The following is a 22,131-nucleotide window of genomic DNA, read 5'->3' as shown; positions in this document are numbered from 1 at the left end:
TATGTATCGGGTGATGTGAAATTTTCTACTCAACTTACTTTTGTTTGATCCTCCAACAAAAAGTCAAAAAGCCTTGAACACTGGTTAACTTTATCATCGTCGGCAAAGTTAATTGCCCAACCTTTACATAAGTGAATGCATGAAAGGACCCCCAGGGTAGAGTATTCGATTTATTTTGACAGCAAGAGTAGATTACTTAAATTATGCACATATCACTTGAATGACCTACCGCCTACTCCAAGTAGCAAGTGCTTGTCGCATTAGGAATTTCCCAGGGTTTCCTGATGTTTCTTTTTTCAAGTTGCAAGTGCTTGGCTTCATGTTATCCCTTTTTAAATTTCAACTATTGTCTCATGCAGTCATGCACTAATAGTCTGTTTAAAGTAAATTAATTAATCAATCTAATTTACTTGATGGTCTTATGCTGAAGTTCAAGAGTACAAGGTTGTGTAATTCTAACATTTTATTTACTTTGGCTATCACATTTGTGTAATGTATCTGTATAGCAAACCTTTTGAGTGTTAGACTTAGTTCACACAATTTTAGTACCTTCATAGAAGCTCCATTTTCCATTTAATCTTGATCAAAATTTCAATGGTGATGACTCCTCAAGCGTTTGGCCGACCATTGACAGCCGCAGCGAAGTGGACGTTTATCAGATGCTTTCCTTAAAGGGTTAACTTGGTCATACTTTACACTATTTGTTACTAGGGTGTTTATTTTTTTTTGTTTTGCCGCTGCAAAGTGATGGTAGGGCTATTGTCGCTGAGAATACGATTTCAGGAAGAAGGGGACAACGGGGAGACGAAGAGGAAGGTATCTGTGTGGTTCATCGGAAGGAAGATGTAGAGATGGTGGTTGTGATGGGTTTTGTTGTGATGGTGGTTGCAAATCCTGCGATGGTGATGCAGGTGGAAGCAATTTAGTTTTATTTAAAAAAGAAATTAAAAGAATTATCAAAATATTACAAAATTTGCCTGCTGATATACGTCAGGCTGATTAATGGGGCACTCCGCACTCCCCTAAACGTAAGAGCAACTCTAATGGTTGTACTTAGGGATTTGCTTGCAATTTTAATAATTTTTTATCTACTAATTTGACCATTGGAGCTAGAAAACTCAATTTGCTTGGCTAAGCAAATTAGCTTTGCCAAACTAATTTGCTTGGGAATTAAACTTGCCAAAATAAAATGCTCATTGAACAATTAAGCTATTTCCATGTATTTTCTATCCAATAACTACTACTAAGCTAATGGCTAGTCATTGGAGCAAAAAGTAGCTAAAATGATAATTAGCTTAAAAACTTATGTGGCATGACAAACTAATTGTCAAATTAGCTTGTCATTAGAGTTGCTCTTATGTAACACTAAAAAAAACAGAGTACTTCATACTTCCTCTGTTCTTTTTTACTTGATCTGTTTTTTTTTTTTTAACATGTTTGCCAATGTATAACTTTAATGATTAATAATTTTAATTCTCCATAAGTAAAAATTAAAAAAGTAATATATTATGATAGTATTTATTGAGATGAATTCAAAAAGATATCACATGAATATTCCTTATATATATTCACAAAAGACGGTCAAAGGAGGGATGATGAATAGTGTAAAAGTCAAAGCGAGTCAAATAAAAAGAATAGAGAAAGTAGTATTTTTTTTCGTGATGCTTAAAAGTTTGTCGCTAAAAAATTTAATAACAACGATTACTCATTTTCTTGATAGCAATTAATAAAGATGAATAAGTTAGATTGTCAATAGTTGTTGCACAAACTTTTATATGTGGCCAGCAATATCGCGTGATCAGCAACTTTTTTTTTTTTTTTTGAAAGAATGATCGGAGTTACTTGATTAGGGGTTACTCGGTTAGTCAGGGGTCATTCACTCGGTCAAGGACTCAAGGGCAACACACTCGGTCAGTCTAGGTTTACTTGGTCAGAGGTTTATTGGTTAGGGGTTAGTTAGTTAGGGGTTACTTGGTCATTGGTTACCTGATCAAGGTTACTTGATCAGGAATTACTTGACCGATCAAGAGTTACTTGTGTGTTAGCTGGCCATACGGTGTGACCAACCACACACAAAAGTTACCGTTGTTGTTGACAATGAAAGTCTGCACTAAATTTTTTTCTACTCACTATGTAATACTTTGCATTTTCTAACCAAAATTAGCGTTAATATCCTGAATTGTACCTTAAGAGCACCTATTACCCCGAACTTTGACTATTACCAATCACACCACCAATTATTGATTGGAGTGCAACATGTGCCATTAATTATAAAAAATGTCTTATTTTGAGCGTAAAAAAAATACAGTGTCCATTAATGGCACATATTGCACCCCAATTAATAGTTGGTGGTGTGCTAACTACTAATAAAAGTTTGGAGTGCCAGAATTCACCCAAGCTATAATTCAAGGTGTTAACTATTAAGGCCAACTTTGCCTATTTTGACTATGATTTGGCAATATAACAACGGATTTTTTTCAGTTAAAAAAACCCTTTTTATAGTACATTCATTGGTCATTTCTCTAGCACTCCCCCTCATATGTGATTCCTTATACTATCTCCGTTTCATTTTTTTTGCAATTTTGGGGTATTATTTGTGAGATATAAAATATTTCAAAATTACAAAAAATATAAAACGGATGTAGTATGTTACCTATCAAAACGCTTCATAGAATTAAGGATGTGAGGTGACTTGAGATTTGGGAGTTGAAGGAAATCGGAGAAGAGAGGCGGGGAAGGGGGTTGTTACATGTTAGTACCATATATTGGTGATGAAGATGGGATGGTTGGTGTGATGATGGGGTATTACCGTATTATTATTGTGGGAATGCATGACTAATGACTAATATGGGGTGGTGCTGTGGGGTATTTATACGGAAAATTGCTAGAGAATAATTAAAATAACATTATAAGGTTATAGGATTTTTTTTTTTGAAAATAACATCACAAAAAAGTCACAATTTTGATTATAACAACAATAAAAAATCCTTTTATTATAACACTACATAAAAACCTAAAAAATTGATTTCATATTATTGGTTAAAAAAAAGGAAAATTTGCAAATTGCAGTCATTTAAAGTTAATATTTTACAAATTGCAGCCATTTAAACAAAATTGCAAATTGCTGCCCAAAAGTTCTTATAAATTGTAAATTGCAGCCCGATTTAACTTTTTCATCGGTTACGTGTCGAAAAATATTTGGTTAAGGTTTTAGGGACAATTTTAGTGCTTAAGGTTCCGAATTGAGCTCGGAATTAGCAAAGAAATAACGTAAGTGTCTCGTTTTTACAGCAAAAAATAGTTGTCCACAAATTGATACATTTTTGTTACGCAAAACTAGGCACTTACGTTTTTTTTTTTTTTTTTTGCTGATTCCGAGCTCAATTCGGACCCTTAAGAACTAAAATGGCCCCTAAAACCTTTACCGAATATTTTTAGACACTTAAACCAATGAAAAAGTTAAATCGGGCATCAATTTACAATTTATAAGAACTTTTTTGCTGCAATTTGCATATTTTTTTAAATGGCTGCAATTTGCAAAATACAAATTTTAAATGGCTGCAATTGACAAATTTTCCTAAAAAAGTAAAGAAAAAAAAAACAAAAAAAAAAACTACCTTCGTTAATGGTTATATGCTACTTTGAGGGTATTATTTGTGAGATATAAAAAATTCCAAAGTCGTAGATAACCATTAACGGATGTAGTAATAAAAACCTCAAATTTAACCCAGCCCCACCACCACCGCTGTCACTGCCGGCAGCCCAACCCCGTTGCTGGCACTCCCTTCCCTGCCTACCCTAGCCGAAACACTACCAAGCCTAACCAAAACACTCTTGTCGACGCACCATCCCAACTCGAAACACCTAAGCCCTAGCTAGCCACCACTGCGCAAAACCATCCTCTTTCCCTCACTCTTGAAACGGCCAAATCGACCATTTTAGGTTTCCTTGATTGATTCCGGCCATTTTGAGGGTGAAAGGGTAAAGGATTTGTGGTTTTCGGGCATTGCTGGTTTTGTTGGTGGCTGGGTGGCGTGTATCAAGGTTGTGTTTCGTTGGTGGCTGGGGCTGGGTGGCGTGATTCTAGCGGTGCCGAAGGTAAGGATGGGATAGGGAGAGGGGTTGCTGGCGACGGGTGTTTGGGTTGCCGGTGGTGGGGCTGGGGCTGGGTTAGGGCTTAGGTTTTTTTTTTAATCCACTAAATGAGCGACACGTGTATGTGGTGGGCCCATTAACGGATTTCATCCAAAGGATCCGTTAAGTGGTGGTAAAGTCAAGTTTTTGTGTTTTTATGTGGTGTTATAATAAAGTTTGAAATTGTGGTGTTATAATCAAAATTGTGACTTCTTTGTGGTGTTATTTTCTAAAAAAAACCTAAGGTTATATTAAGATTTCCTGAAAAAAAGTTATACTACGTATTATGATTTAGTTCCCCCTCCCTTTTTGTTTCCAAAAAAAAAAAAAAAAAAGATTTAATTTCCCGTGGGTTGTGAGAATGACTCTGTTTAGGGTATTTTTTATTAGAGTACTAGATTAGCACGGATATAATGAAAAAAAGAGAGCTATATGAAACAATACTCCGTAAAAAAGCATAAAATAATGTTTGATTGGGTAAAGGATTGTCAAAAAGTTTATTTAAAAAAATTATGAAGAGTTTAATGTATAGTATTCTGTACTAAAGTATTTTATGGTCAATATTTTGTTTTTTCCATAAAAAAATGGAAAAGAGAAAAAAAGTTTAGGCGGGAAAAATTGAAAGAGAAGCTGACACGTGTACAATTTAGATAAATGAATGATATCAACAGTTGTTATTTTAGCATTAATTATAGATTTTTAAGGAAAATTTGGTATAAATAATCCTAATTTTAGGCCTTTTGTGGTAAATAATAATTAATTTCAACTGTACATTTATAAATAATTCAAACTTTAATGACCCACTAAAATTATCAACATTTCCACTTGTTTTCTTATAAACTTGGTTAATGTACTCTAGGTAGGATATAAGTGGAAATATTGACAATTATATAATAATATTAGTCAATTGAGCCAGTTAAGAGCGAATAACGACTACTAAAGTTTGGATTATTTAAAGGTAATATATTGTTGAGAATTATTCGAAGCGAATAACATAAAGTTGGGATTAATTATTTTAACCATATTTTCTTTTTCTTATTTTAAAATTACTTATCAATATTAATTGAAGTATAAGCACTATATAGATGTATAAAAAAAAAAGGATATGTGTCTATGCAAGTATATGAATTGTATAATTAAATGATTAACATTATCTATATTAAAACTAAAAAGGCATAGTTTTTTTTTTTTATCTCTAAATAACACTTCCTTCGTCTCATAATGTTTATCTATGTATTTGTGAGAATTTCAGTGGCACTTAGAAAATTAGGACATAACATGATTTGCAGTTTTACCTGTACTTTTATTGAATAATACACAATTCAATATTGAAAAACTGATATATAGTAATTGGTTTTTTTTTTTTAAAAAAAAAAAAAATGGAGTACTCCTAATAATAAAAGAAACACTTCCCCATGCATATTATATGTGGAATCAGGCAGATAAACTGGGACAACCTCTAAAAAAAAAATGAGTATTACATCATGGGATGAAAAGAATAAGAAGTTATACTCATATTGGATTTAATTTAAATTTTATTTACTCAATTTCATAGCCTTCTAAAAAGGCATAATATCATAAACTCTATATAAGAGTTAAATGGAAAGAAAATTTAACATAATCCAACTTTAAAATAAACCCTACCCGACCCAACTTAACCTACCCAAATCCGACCAAGGTATTCAAATTGACACCTTTACATATTATATATCTCTACATGCCAAATTTACCAAGTAAAACAATCCATGTCAGGACAATTCAAAATAGAGATGCGGTCTATATTAAATTTTTAGAAGGGACGGCGATTGAAGAACTGAGAAGTAATAATGATTAACAATACATAGGACTAATGTGATCCATCGACCATCAATATAATAGTCCTTGCAAAGACAGCAGTGAAGCCTTTAGCTCACTGGTCCCTCGATCTCAGTTGCTCAACTAATGACACAATTCATAAAGATTAATTAAACCCTTTAGAGAGGTAATTAACTCCTACATTTAAATAAATAACGTTAGTTGCTTGTTCTTTCTACACTACAGCTGTAACATTACTTACATTAGTAATTTAGTACTAAGGGGGTGGTCATTCGGAGGTGAAATCTTATTAAATGATCACTTCAATTATGAACCTACTTAAGTACATCTAGTAAAATAATATTAATTACAATTAAACAAAAGTTAACGAATGTTCTAAGAACGTTGGATAATATAACTAAAAGTAGAAATATTGAATTAAAATAAATATTAATTATACCGATTGACATATACTCTCTTTATGCATTTTTGAATTATACCGAGTAATTTTTACTCGATATCATGCATTTTTGAATTACGGTTACTTTATGAAATATTTTAAAATTTTATCTAGGGGTGTCCGTAAAAAGTTCTAATTAGTTATGGTAGTATTAATTTAGATTTTAAAAATGGTCAATGAAGCTAATAAATAAGGTGGGTGTTAATGTGAATGAATAACTGAGTGCCATGCAATGGTGAGAGTGAAACCACATGGATTTTATGGAAAGTGTGTCAGATCGTAATTGGTGCGCTAAGCTTTGGTTGTACTTTGCACTGGTTAGATTGTGCTCGATTAACGGACCGCAATTTTGGATGCTGCAAATGTAGTGTGGTTTGCATTAAGGTGTAGCGTAAGGCTCGGCGACAAAGGCTATGACCTAATCGCAATCCAAGATTTGACTTCGATTTATTATTGTAATTAGTTTAATTTTTTGTATCAATTGTATAGTTAAATATGCTTAATTGCTTATATCTCTTCTAATTCACTTTTGTCACTTTTGTGAGTTAGTTATTTGTGGATTTTGTGATTTTAAGAGGTGACTAATCAATGTTTATTACATATTAAAAATTACGGAGTATAGTTAAAAAAGGATTTGATAAATAAGATATGTTATATTTTTAGTATGAATTTTTTTATGACACAGGAAATTTCTTCTTTTCCTGTAGTCTAACATAACTACATGTCTTTTGATTGATGTTGTTGCATATATTTTCGCTTTGCTTTTGATAGCTCGAATTCCATCGAACTCTATCCTCAATGATTGATCTTTTTAAGGTCTAGACTAACCAATCATGGCTCAATGGAAATTATACGGGAGAAAATTTCGGCTACAAAGCTCATTGCTAGTAGCATTGGGGTGTGGTATCTACTATCTAGTGATTTAGTCAAGTCATTATTATGTTAGTGTGAAACAATCGAGAAAGACTCTATTATTTTCTTTATTCATGTTCACACTTTAAACATAGAAACAATGTTATATACTCCAATAAATGTCGTGCTAAATCCAAATATACAAATTGATAATTTTTTATTTTTTAATGTGATTCTATTAATCTTGTTGCACTATTTAATTTAAATACAATGACTTTCTAGTTTATTCTAGTCAAATTAATTAGACAAAAAATAAAAATAAAATAATAATAATAATAATAAAAAAAAATAAAAATAAATAAATAAACCTTGAGGTTTAAATTTTTCACTAATTTAATAGAAATCCATTAATTTACATAGTAGAAAACTCTAGAAAATGATTTCTCATCCCAAATTTTAAAACAATCTTCCCATCCAACCCTTAACTCTTCTCCCCCAAAATAAAGAAAAATAAATCAAATTACCGTTATAAGGAGAAACAACCCACTCTCTCTCCACCACCTCCCCTCTTCACTCTTCCTTATCTATCTATCCCTTCACTATCCTACAAAACACAACAAAGAAACCCACACCTTCAATTATTATCATATCATATCACATCTCTTTCCTTTGAACCTTCCCACCTCTCAAAAATGTAAACCCCATCTCCATATTCATATTCCTCCCCCTTATCACCTCCTATATTTCTAAGATCCAATTCATTACATCAAATGGGGAAGAAATTAGACAATTCTAGACTTAATAGTAATTATAGATCAAAAACCCTCCCATCTTCACCTACTCATTCACTATCCTCGTCCTCCTCCTCATCCTCATCTGAATTCGAGTTCCGTAACTCGATTTCGCCTCGTAAGTCTTCCGCCGCTCTTTGCCCTGCCGATGAGTTGTTTTACAAAGGTCAGCTGTTGCCTCTTCATCTATCACCTCGGATTTCTATGGTCCGTACCTTACTGTTAGCATCTTCCTCAACCTCCTCGTCTTCCGATACTACGACTACCGCCTCACGTGATTCTTCCTCGTCTAATGACTCGACTTCCTCGTCTTTCGCCGCTGATCTCTCTCTCCTTGCTGCTGGTGACCCTTGTTGTGACTCGTCCCGCCCAAGCTCCGTCACCGACGATGACAACAACAACAACAACAAAAGCTATAGCAATAATAATTGCCAGGATTATTATCTAAAACCACGTCCCAACAACAACAACACTAACAACAATAGCAACGTTAAGAAGTCGTCGTCGTCATCGTCTTCGTCATCTAAGTACTTTTCGCTTTCGAGATTCTCGAATGTGTTTAAGAAAGATCCACCTTCTACTAAGACGACGACGACGACGATGACGACAGAGGGATCGTCGGTGAAGAAGGTAAGCACTTCAGCTAAGGAGGTTATAAGAAAATACATGAAAAAAGTGAAGCCTCTTTACGATAAGCTCTCGTCTAAGCAACAATCACCATCGCCAATACCCGATAAAAGGAGAGAGAATATTTTACTATCGGAGACGACGACGGCTTTGTTAGAAGAAACAAAAGAAACAGCGGAAGCAAGCGGCGGTGCCAGTGGAGGTGGTGGTAGTGTGGGAGTTGGGTTGACTCAGTCATTTTCAGGGAACTTAAAAGTTCCTAGAATGATCCGTAAGAGTTGTGTAGCTAGTTGTCCGTCTTCGATGCGGTCATCTCCGAGTCACTCTGGGGTGCTCACTCGAACCGGGTTGCCAATGCGAGCCGGGTTAGCGAGCTATGGAAGTGGGTCGTACTCGTCGGAGACATCAACAATGGAGGAGCTTCAGAATGCTATACAAGGTGCAATTGCTCATTGTAAGAACTCCATGGTTCAAAGTAGCAGTTCAAGCTTCAATGACAATAACATTGGTATTGTTGGAAATGGCAAAGGCAAGGCTTTAATGATTTGATTATGACTTTGAATTGTAGGATTTAATTATTGTTACTCTTTCTGTTCGGATTTAGTTATCGCATTAATAGAAAATTTTGAATTATGCTATTATTGCGATTCTTAATTTAAATCTTGAACAAAATGAGTAATTTTATTGTTCACGATATTTATTTAGGTCTTGAGCTAGTATTAAGCTAGTTAGTAGTTACGTGATACCCGATGGTACCTCGTGTGTTCATGTTTGGGTTTCGATATCGAGATCCGGTTTGACTCTTTGACAAATAAATTACTGAACTTTTTAGATACCATAAAATTTAAAAAGTATTCAGTTTTATATTTTCTCTATCTCAATTTACTTGTTTAATTTGACCGATTTTTATAAAACCGCTTTGATTAGATTGAGATCAAGTAAATTGAGACGGAAGAAGTGAAATTAGTCGTCTAGTTGTTTTCAAGAATGAAAAGGAAAGATGAGGTGAGTTTGATAAATGATAAGGTACCACATGTGAGTGATGTGACTTCTGAAAGTTGATGTTTGGTACGAGCAGAGTAGTCTTATTTATAGTTGTTACGGAAAATATTGTTTTGAAGATGCTCTTTGATTTTATTATTTTGTCTTATAATATGGTCATCTTTGTTACTTAGATTTTGGAATATACTGTGAGTTGTACTACTTGAATTACGGACTAGGAGTACTTCAATTTCATTCTAAAATACTCTTTTGGAGTGAAATTATTTGTCATGTGCTCTTGTATAAAGTACTAATGCAAAACAATATTTTAAGGATATCTAAACAATTTGGCTCTTTCTCTATATTGTTTATAATTAGATTTCATGACTTCCAATGATTTAATTTGGTGATGAACAAGGTATAATTGATCTGATGATTGTATACAATATTATAAATTGTCCTTTGTTCAATTGCTCTCATCATCTATTTCAATTCTAAGATGTTCTTATGGGAATATTTCTAATTGGAGTAGTAGTTGTTTGATTGAACATTTTTTGACTTAATCTAGCCCAATTTTTATAATTATTTTATAATTCCGTAAGAGTTTTAATGTCGATGATTTAGTATAATCTGATTTGATTTTAATAATAATAAATAGTATTCCACTAACTAATAATTATGAGAAAATAATAATAATAAGGTAGAGGTGATTATTGGACGGGTCAAGTTGGGTTCGGATTGATTTTGGGCCGGCTGTCAGAAACCTGCCCAAAATCAGGCCGGGCTACACGTGATCAGCACTAAAATAAGGTGAAGAAAATTGTTGTTAACAATATAGATTTGTACGGTTGTACCATCTTTATTTTATCTTACGATTTGACAGTTTTGTTGATTTTAACATGTTGCTTTATTCTATTTTATGATCATCTTACGATTTGACAGTTTTGTTAATTTTAACATGTTGCTTTATTCTATTTTAAGCTACCCTTTTTACTACGAATTACTCCGTATTTTACTCCTTATCCTACTATGTTTACATTTTTCTACCCAATTTTTAATACTTTATTCATTTTATTACACCCCAACTTATATAATTTTCTTATACTCATTCACCTTTCACACTCTCTCCATTGTCTTAATGTTTGAGCAACTAGTTGTGTCAAGAAAATTGTGAAATAGTGATGAGAGATATATAGTTATATACGTGTTGCGATGGCTTTGTCAAAAGTGTTCCGACAATGCAAATAAATATGTGGCTTGACATAATATTAGTCAATTAATGTTATTAATGATTTGGAGACTTTAAAGCTAAATTGTGATTTATATATACTGTAATTCGAAAACAAAAATTTCAATCAAGTGACATATCTTATCCTCACACTGGCTATTGATTGTTGTCTTGTTTAATAAGTTGGTAAATCTATTAAGTGTTTGTTTAACCAGCCAACTTAATTACCAGTTTCAACACCTTATCAGTTTTAGATATTAATCATCCTTTTCATTTTAGTTAATTTATTAGTTTTAGTTTTATTTTAATTAGTGTTGCCAAACATAATAGATGTAGCCATGATTTTTCAATTCCAGCCACATGCATGGCATGTATTCATTAGTCCTTTTCTGTCGGTGTCCTTTGCGATTGCTTGGTTCATGTTGGAGAATAGGCCACTCAAGTATCACCACATGTAAATGTTCTGCATTTGTTGAAGAAGAGAGTTAAACATTTTATAAGGCTAAGGGGCTACTTCTCCTATTGTCATATGGTTTTGGGATGAAATCTCCTTTGGATTTGTGAAGTTGACTCTCTTTCTTGGTTGCGGGTGCGGCACAGGCCCATATTTAATATAGTATCAGAGCCAGACCCACGATATGGGACCTCAAATGGCTAAAGTTCACTAGGCCAAAGTATGTCAATGTGAGGGAGAGTGAAGAAGCAATCTAGTCCGAAAAATCACATGAGATAAATTAAAAAGAGGCCTTACATTTGAGGGGGAATGTTGGAGAATATGCCTCCTAAGAATCACCATATGTTAGTGTTCCACATTAGTTGAAGAAGATAGAGTTAAACACTTTATAAGGCTAAGGGACTACTCCTCCTATTGTCATATGGTTTTGGGATGGAAGCTCCTTTGAACTTGTGAAGTAGACTCTCTTTCTTAGTTGCGGATGCGACCCAAGCCCGTATTTAACAGTTCACAAAGGTTTGGTTCGATTTTGTTAACTTAGAATTGTCTCAATATGATTTTTATATTCTAATTACATAATATTCAATATAGAGTGATTTACATAAATGTTGCTTATTTAAAACTATTTTACAATTTTACATTGGAACGAAACTTATTTATGAATACACAGTTCACATAGGCTCGGAAATACATGTGGTGTATTTTTTAAGGGACAACAATTTGTGTTCAATATGAAGAGACAAAATTGCTATAAGTAGTAATTTCTTTTAAATTATAATCGTACTCTCCAAATTGTTGATGCTAAAGACATTAGTAACTTTAGGTAGAGGTTTTACCTTGAAAAAATAAAAATAAGTTATTAAACTTAACCAAATCTACGTGGACAATAGTTCGGCCGTAAATAAGGGTCAGATTTGATTTATTGAAATGAGCTGAACTGAACTGAACTAAATTTATTGGAGTTGAAATGAATTGAACTGAATATTTTATGAGAGAAGGGAATTAGGAACTGAACTGAACTGAACTGAACTGAAAATAAGCTGAAGAGAACAGGCCCAAAGATTATTTCAACACAAAAGTGTAAATAAAATTGTAAAACAACCATACTTTTGTAAATCATTCTCCAATATTTATCTTTGACCGCATATATATTCAATATGACATGAACAAAAATTCTACAAAATCAATATTTAGAAATTACATTTCAAACTACATCTAATAAGATCCTTTATGCTATGTTTTGTGATGTGAATCGAGTCCCCTTTCTTATAACTATCTTTATTGCTTTATTTAGGTACTCTCTTGGTTTTACCTTACTCTTAAAGTAGGGGTTTTATAAGTGAGTTTTTAATAATGTTTTTATTATTTTCTTAGTAGTAGTTATGGGGCCTTGAGCTTCCAAAGTTGTGTTAATTAGTTAGTATGCTATCTTGGTTCATTAATTAATTATTAGGAATTTTATCTAATTTGCTTGCGGAGCAAGTAGGATAGTTTTATTTTTCTTATATATATATTAGTTGTATGTCAATTATTTTGGGAGGATATTTTATAACAAAAAGTTGAGTTTATTGAGCTTTTGCTTGAAGAGAACTTTGTTAAGGTTCAAACTAGTTGCTAACTAGGATTTTGGGATCGTTGCTCCTAAGATCAAACTTAGAAGTCGTTTCCTTCTAAGACTATCTTTCGAATTTCCACCATTAAAATCACTCAAATCCTTCCATCAAATTAAAACCGTCAAAATACGCATTATTTTGATATTTAAAAAATTAAAAGTAATATTGAAACTGGTAAGATTGATGTGGGTGATCAGCAAAGCGGATGACGAATAGATGTGGATGAAGCTGATAAAGATGGATTCGAATCCGATCCATCGATATCTCTAGCTCCAAACTGGACTTACATACGCCACCGAAGTTTGTTCATGGTCATGATGGAACACCGTCATTCCAAATCATTACATGATCTCATTAACTTTTGACGATAAATCTTGTAGATGAAAAGATATGAAATAATAGTAACAATGACAATTGGTAACTTGATTTGGAGATAAAGAGAGTTGAACTCTTAAAGATACCAAGTTCTAAAGAAATGATAACATAATGTTGGAATGCTCCATAAAGTAAAGGTGTTTCTTATGATTGGGTTACGGTCTCATTACTTTTTAAGCTTAATAACTTTGAGCCCTGTTTATTTATGCAGTTTGCGAGTGTTATACGAGTTTAAAGTTCTCATGATCAACATAAGTTTATAATTTCTTCTCTTAAATTTTATAAACTTAATTGCTAACCTATCTTTATTGCATCCTTTGTAGCACTAAATCTACATCTATAACTATAACTAAAGTAGAAACCGCTGACATCACCACTGCCTATGTGTCAGCTTTTTATTAAAATATTTCCAGCCAAAACTATAAGTGACATCATCCTTTTTTTTTTTTTTTTTTTTTTTTTTCCAGGATAAACCTAAAGTTTGAAAAAGCTAAATTAATTACACATTTTTATAAAAACTGATTTTTTTTTTTTTACTAAATTGACTAACACAATATTTTCTTATAGAGAAAAAAAATAACTACGTAATTGGTGGTAGGCTCTTTTATTTTTCCTTCTTTCCTCTTATATTAACCACTAAACACTAATGCTAGCATTATTTAAGAATTTTATTTTAATTATGAATTTAATTAGAATATTTAACATCATGTCTTCTAATATATATGATCAAATATTTTATTGCTAAAACCGTGCATCGCATGGGACTAACCTAGTAAATTGTGGTTATCACTTATTTTATTAATTTCTCTATCTTTTACCTTAAGGTGATCAAAGTTAGCCCGACTCGGTTTTGGGCAGAATTTTTGGCCCGAAATCGAGTTGGACCCGGCCTGGCCCGATTTTTTATTTTTTTATTTTATTTTATTTTTTTGGCGGGTTTGAGAATGCGTTTTAATGCATATTAGTTGATTTTTAGGCTAGACTCAAAAATGGCCCGAAAAGCCCACACGGTCCGACTATTTTGGGTGGGTTTGGGCACCAAAATTTCGGCCCGAAACTTGGCTCGGCCCGACCAATGATCACCTCTACTTTTGCCTCACCTACTTTATTTTACCAATGTACCCTATGGTTGATCACAAATTTTTAGGGGGTTGTTAAACAACGCTCCTATTTTACAAGGCACCACTCGCATTTTAATATGAACTTTCATATTTACCCCTCGTAAATAAATACTCACGACACTCACAACACTCATTTCTGAAATCACAACTCTCTCGTAGTTTTGAACAAATTGTATTTCCCATTTCAAAATGGCCATTGACAAGTTTGTTGGTGATAAGTAGCCAATTAGATGAAAATGTTAAATTTATTAACCAAGCACTTACACTATCTATGTTTAATTGCGTAATGCTATATTATCAATTTCAATAAAAATGAATCTATATATAAATGGGAAAAACATATGACTACAAAGAGATAAAGATCATTAGGCATCCAAACATTCCATCTCTTGAAATTACTCACCTTTTTATATATGAGCTTCAAATTGTCTTATAAATTTTACATATAATAGTTTCAAAATGTCTTATACTTCGTTTATATGAGCTTCCAATACATAATACATATTTATAATTAATATATAATTTTATATTGCATATATATTGTACATATAGCGTACATATATTGACATAATAATTAGTGCTTCTTACAATCCTAAATATATATATACTTATCAATTAACCGCTGGGAAGACATTAGTTTGACTCTCTTATCCAAGAGACTCAGTTTGTTCCTCCACTTTGTGAAGTGTTGTATATAAAGCTACAAGTGCTTTATCCTCAGTTTTTCCTAAAGTACGAATCTTTCTATTCAATTCTTTATCAAGTCCATCAACCTTCCGTTTTTGTTGGTGCTCCAATCCCCACTGAACCCACAATGCTTGCAAATCCTTCTCCAAGCTTTTCATGACATGTTTCACTGACTTATCCGACAATCTTTCCAAAGAAGTTGACAGCCAATGAACTTTGACAGCCAACCAAGAAGAGACTTTACATATGCTTTTTGTGTAGAATTATAGTCTGAGAAGCTGGATTGCCAATCCTAAATTGCAGCTTCTAGATGATGACCAGGCAGACAGTGAGAGTCAATGTTGAATTTTCCGTGTTCTGGACAGCTAAATGAGTTGATTTCTCGCATAATCTTTCTATGATACTCATGGGTTCCTGACATTGACTTTTTTTTTTTTTTTTTTTTTGACAAAAGCAACTAAACTAGAATTACAACGAAAAGCTGAATAAATTGCTTCTACACCAACCCGCAATATCATGCACTTTTGTAAGTTGGTCCCTACTTACTTTCCAAATTGTGCACATATCTAAGATTCCTCCTTCCTTTAATAATTCCTCAATGGTCAATTAGTGGAGGTTAAATCTGTGCCCATGGACTAAGTAAAGGAATCACACTTGGGTTCTTTATCTCTCGTTGTTCTTGCTCGATCGCACGTGGAATCACGCTTCAAATGTACAATTATAAGTTCTTTATGTATTATGCATTGATCTTGGTGCTTAGATGCTTATGAATATGGTTCATGCAATTCCGCTTAGAGTATCTAAATTCCTACAGTTGTATCAGTTAGCCTTTGCATGTACACATATTGAATTATTAATTCTTTGAATGTCCACAATTTTAATTCAATTAGGAGGGAGAATAATTTAATTATAGGTCAATTATTATTTTAAATATGATTTAACATACGGAATAATTATAAGTTGTTTAATTTTCTCAAAATAAACCCATGAATGCACCGAATTTTTTCCCTAAAAGGTTCGAAAATTTCGAACCTCCTAACCCCAATTTCGAAAATTTCGAAACCCTAAACCCCTAAATTTTGATTTTTGTGTTTTGTTTTTGATTTAATTCAATTGTTATGTGATTCATGAATTTAATCTATTTGATTTCATGTTATATTATGATTTCATGATCAAATTATTTAATTTAAGAGTTAAATTGAATTGGGGATAAATTTCATGAAGAACCCTAATTTTAAGATTGAATATGATTTAATGTTAAAATTAATTGGACCACATTAAGTTAATTTAATTTTTTAACAAAAATATTTATTTTAATTTAAATTAAAATTAAAACAGGAATTTTTTTATGCGGCAGCTGCGGCTGGGTGGCGTAGCCACGACGACTGCCGCAGGTGGTGGTCCAGGAGGGAGGGGCAGGGCAGGGCAGCTGGTTCGGGCAGCAATGGCAGCAACAGCAGCGGTGTGCAACAGTTGCGCTCCACTACTACAAAAAAGGGAATAGAGAACGGTTGAATTAGGCCTTATAGAACTCTTCAGAGGCGTTTTTCTACTAAGCGATGTGTAAAATTTACAAAACGGGTAAAAGAGGCGTTCTGTATGTAAGGGAAAAGAGAACGGGTACAAGAGGCGTTTTATATGCAAGCAAGAGAGAACCGTTCTCTTTCCTATTTCATATGCTTATAAAAATGAATAATAGAGAACGGTTAACTAAGGGCTTGTTTGACATCATTTTTTGTTTTTAGTTTTCAATTTTTTAAAAAACAAAAAACCAAAAACAGGAAACAAGAAAAAGGTATTTTCATTTTTTTGTTGTCTGTTTTCAAAATTATCATGATTTTAACAAGTTTGAATAATTTTTGATTCATTATATTACATATATCATATGATTTTGAAAAACAAAAAAAAACCAAAAAACAGAAAACCACAGTGATGCCAAACGAATCCTAAGATAACCGTTCTCTTTGTTGATTTTTTTTTAAAAAATATTAATTTTGCATCACAGAGGTTGCATATGTACTGATATACATCATAAATCAATAAATTGAATTGGAATTGTAAAAGTCGAATTCAAATACCAAATTAAAACAAACTTTATTATACTTTATATTCAATTGATTACATCTCCAGTACATTTTGATACAATTCAAGTGAATAAAATTTGAAGAACATAATACTGATAAATGATTCCATGAAGATCTTTCATAATTTCCTCTCCTTCATATCTGAGAATATGTTGAAATAAACAAACAAAAAAAAAATCATTAATTAAAATCATACATCATTTCAAAATTAATCAACAAACACAAAAATTCAATAATTAAAATCATAAAATCTCACCTTAATTGGATGAACAATTAACAATAATCACAAACCTCACAAACACATATTAAAATAAAAATTGATGCTCATATGAATTTGACAATTAAAATAACAAAAACTTCATGATTGCAATTGATAGGAGCAAACAACTTATACAAACAATTAAATACCACTACAATAGTAGATCAGTTCTACCAAGGGTGCATTAATTATAATTCTGAAGAAATCAATATTTATATGAAATCAAAGAGGGGAGAGAGAAGTTGACCTGCTTAACGAAATCGTTTATTTGAGGGCCAATAAAGATAGGGTCGGTGAGGTGAGTAGCAGTGAAGAATTGACAATGGAGTGTGGAGGAGATAGCTCGATGCGAAAATTAGACAGCCATAGTCGTCTAGGGGTAAGAATTCTTCGAGTTTTGTCTGCCATTGTTATTATGCCATTATTAAAGCTCCAAATAATTACAGTATTTTTGACAGAGGACGAGATGGGTTTTTTGTAGTTAGAGAAGGGGATGGAGTTAGGGTTAGAGAAATGAAGAAGCTCTAAACCAGATCTGATAAAAGAGACAAAGAAAGAGGAAAGTTTTGAAGAAGGGAACAGAGAAATAAGCCATTAACTGCGCTTGATATAAGAAGTTAGAGATTATGAGAAAGGGTGTTCAAAATCCACAAGGAAATAGGGTTTCTTTTTTTTTTTTTTTTTTTTTTTTAATATGTTAAAGTCAAATAGAACGGTTAACTAAGAAATACGTTCTATATAATAAAATCACAATTTAATAAAAATAATATACAAATTAAATAGAACGGTTATTTAATAAATGCGTACTTGTAGACACCTGATTGTGTCTCCCCAAAAACCAAACCTAGTGATGAGTACTTTTCACGTCATTTGATTATCAAACAAAGTGAAATGTGGAAGAATCTTGTGATTCCCTTGTTTTAATAAAAATACTTCTCTTTGTTTTCGAAAATCTTTCTTTTCGTACCTTATTTATGAAAAATATCCAATTCAATTTAATTTAGTCCCTGATATGGGTCCAATATCTGTGTAGTTGGATGGGGCTCAAAAAGAGCTTTCCAATGACATATTATAAGCCCAATTCCGATGAATAATGAGTAAGTTATGGCCAAAATATTAAATTGGATATTAAATGAGTTTTATGGGCGACCCAATGATCGAGTGGAGGGTCCATTAATTATCATTTATAAAGTCATTAGGAATTACTTTAATTTTCTAGAATAGTCTAGAAGGTTATTGTAAGTTTTAAAGAGATTAGGATTAATAATTATATTTTTATATATTTTCAGAAAAAAATAAAGAATTTTAGTTGAAATAAAACAAGTGTTTTAAAGAGATTTAACCTGGTTTTTAATGATAAAGTATGGAATCTAATTATCCAATTATATTGGAAAAAGGACTTCGTACCAAAAAATATTATCCCACAGCACCATCGAGCTGCGACAGGTCCATCGCACCGCGATGGGAGCAGTGTTACTTCGATTAGAATTCGGTCTTCTCTGATCATTTCCGGATGTTTTTCTCTATAAATAGGGTTGTATTTCCCCATTTTCAAAAAAAAAAAAAAAAACATTGATCTTTCTATTCTCTCTCTCTCAAAGCTAGAAACTTATTCTTTCTCCCTCTTTCTAAGCCTTACCTTTCCAAATACAACATTCCTCCATCACGAGACTTAGACACACCTAGCCAAGCTCGAAGTTGCCTTAGCCCTAGACGTGGAAGGTTGATAGTTCTGAGGGTTTGGTCCCAAATCTAATTTCAATTATTATTGTTTGATTTAATATTGGCAAAATTGGCCTCAACACTCTGAACTATGTCTTGGGTGCACTCAGCACCCTAAACTAAGCAACATAGCCAAAACACCCTAAAGTATTAGCTTGGGTGCACTTAGCACCATAAATGAAAATTTCCGGCCAAAAGTGGTCGGATTCAGACAATTTTTTTTTTAATAAAAAAAATGTTATTATTATTATTATTATTATTACGAAAATACCTCGTTTTACGTGTTGTTATTTTTTTGTGACGAAAATTGCTCGAGTAAGGTTTTGGGGGTCATTTTTATCCTTAATGAATCCTAATTAAGCTCGGAATTCGCAAAAAAATAACAAAAATACCCCGTTTTGCGTGTTGAGATACCGAGATATTTTCGTTATTTTTTTTGCAAATTTCGAGCTTAATTTGGACCCATTAAGGGTAAAAATGACCCCCGAAATCTTACTTGAACAATTTTCGTCACAAAAAAATAACAACACGCAAATCGAGATATTTCTCGACACGTAAAACGAGGTATTTCCGTTATTTTTTTTGCGAATTCTGAGCTTAATTTGGACCCATCAGAGTAAAAATGACCCCCAAAACCTTACCCGAACAATTTCCGTCACAAAAAATAACAACACGCAAATCGAGATATTTCTCGACAGGCAAAACAAGGTATTTCCGTTATTTTTTTGGAATTCCGAGCTTAATTTGGACCCATTAGGGTAAATGACCCCAAAACCTTACCCAAGCAATTTTCGTCACTAAAACATAACGACACGCAAAACGAGGTATTTCCGTAATAATAATAATACTAATAATAATAATAATAATAATAATAATAATAATAATAACATTTTTTTATTAAAAAAAAATTCGCCGGAATCCGGCCACTTTTAGCCGAAAATTTTCATTTATGGTGCTAAGTGCACTCAAGCTAATACTTTAGGGTGTTTTGGCTATGCCGCTTAGTTCAGGGTGCTGAGTGCACCCAAGCCATAGTTCAGAGTGTTGAGGCCAATTTTGCCTTTAATATTTTCATTGAAGTTACTAACGTGTGTATTGTTTAGATAGAAATAGATACGAGGAAACAAAGTAAGTAGTTTCATTGTTATATTTCTTTAGAAAGCACGTTTAGATTATTTTGATTCCTAGTATCATATTAGGATGTCTTTTTGATTCCTAGTATCATGTTAGGATGTTTTTATTGCTTTCTGGTATCATGTTTAGGTTGATTCCTATTTCTTCTATCATGTTAGTATCATGTTAAGGCTAAAGCTTTGATCTTTAATGTTTGTGACATGCTAGAATTTGTTATTAATCATGTTGGTATCATGCCTAGGATCTTGCTAATACTATGCTTTGAGAATATTATGATGATGATTTGTAGTATTAATATTATGTTGCTTGATATATTATTGTTACTGCTTGATCACGCCCTCTCTTGCAGGTTTAAAGGGAATTTGTACTTGAAATCACGCCTAATAAGATAATTAATAATTTTATTTAGGCTAATATGATTTTAATTCAAGTGATCTCCAATAATAGTTCTATTTGTGCATTAATATCAACTAACATAAATTAAATAGGTTTAGGATTAATATATTGATTGTATGTTAGTCAGAAAGCGCACATGAATATGAGAAGAATACAGTAAAGGCCTATTTAGGGAATGTTCAATTTCTTTTAGGTTGAATTTGTACCTTCATCCTCGAATATCCAATTATGCATGGTTCCGGACCACTGTGGAGTTAGCGATCTCTTGGATCGTGAAGGGGTGTAACCTTCACCCTGTGAACGGTTTACAAGTTCCTAAAACTTGTTGGCGACTCTTTTGCTCTAGCTTTCTTCCCTTTGAACGCCACCACACTTAAGTGTATGATCACAGTGGGGCTCAAGTGTGGGATTCTTGAAATATTCCCTATAGTTTTTGGGGACTCCACTGGGGAGGAAATCTATTTTAATTCCTAAAATTTATTTTGGCAATAATTTAGAATGAGTGGATGAGACTCGAAAAGTTCTAAGTAATCATGTACGTAATTTTGATTGACATTATTGGCATAAGCATAAAAAGGTTCGCATTGGAAAGACCATCCGTAATGTGTAAAAAACATAGGCTTTTTACATGTAGGAAATTTGGGAAATATCTTTCACAACTAGAATCGAAAAAAAAACGCTGCAAAAATCGGAAAATTCTAAGAACACAGAAAACTGCTGATGCATGTAGGAACCGTCGCTGAGAGAATAGAGCCCATTGCAGTGCGATGGCTTTGTCGCAGCGCGAAGAAATATCGAGGCACGACAGGGCCATTTCCTCGCGATGGTCCCTGTTTTCTCACGCCATGTTCTTCCAATACCAAGCCAGACTTCTGCCTTCTTGCTTTGACCGGTTCTAGTCTTGTTTGGCCTATTTTACTTTTCGATTGAGTTTTTCCCTTTTTTCTGAAACCCATATGTGTTCTACATATGGCTATAACCCCCCTGGGAATTCACGCTCCATCTACCCAATCGAACGCTCATTGCAACGAAGGGTACATCCGAGTTTGTGAATTCACCGAACCATAAAAACAAGTTTAACTTGTGGGGTCCCATCCATACGCGCCAACCCTTCCAAAGGTAAGGCTTCCGCGTGATGCATCCGGACTCATAACAATGGACCTTCTTTTGATTGCCCTTATCCTTGAACTTTAGAGAACTAGAGCCATGGTTAGGTTGCAAACTCATTGCATCATATTGTGCTTATTTGATTACTTGTGCATAGCTTGTATATGTTTACACTAACCGTTTGTTTTACTTGTGTATGAGTCTAAATAAACTGACTAATGACTATATAGGAATTTGCTTAATTAATTAATTAATGATTAAAGTTTAATAAAATTGACTAAACATGACTTAGCATGACCATAGGCTTGTCGC

The 22,131-nt window shown here is 33.0% G+C and overlaps 1 protein-coding gene across 1 annotated transcript; it reads left to right on the top strand.

Annotated features, from left to right (window-relative positions):
* Positions 1-7,781: 7,781 nt before the first annotated feature.
* Positions 7,782-9,477, top strand: LOC145583035 (putative membrane-associated kinase regulator 1). The gene has a single exon (XM_081640144.1). It carries the CDS (start codon positions 8,011-8,013, stop codon positions 9,205-9,207), a length of 1,197 nt encoding a protein of 398 aa, XP_081496270.1. The 5' UTR covers positions 7,782-8,010; the 3' UTR covers positions 9,208-9,477.
* The last annotated feature ends 12,654 nt before the right edge of the window (positions 9,478-22,131 follow it).

This window comes from Chenopodium album, chromosome 15 (genome assembly GCF_948465745.1).
Source record: "Chenopodium album chromosome 15, dcCheAlbu1.1, whole genome shotgun sequence".
Classification (NCBI taxonomy): domain Eukaryota; kingdom Viridiplantae; phylum Streptophyta; class Magnoliopsida; order Caryophyllales; family Amaranthaceae; genus Chenopodium; species Chenopodium album.
The sequence above is the reverse complement of the archived record's forward strand: the minus strand, read 5'-3'. Positions and strand labels throughout refer to the sequence as shown.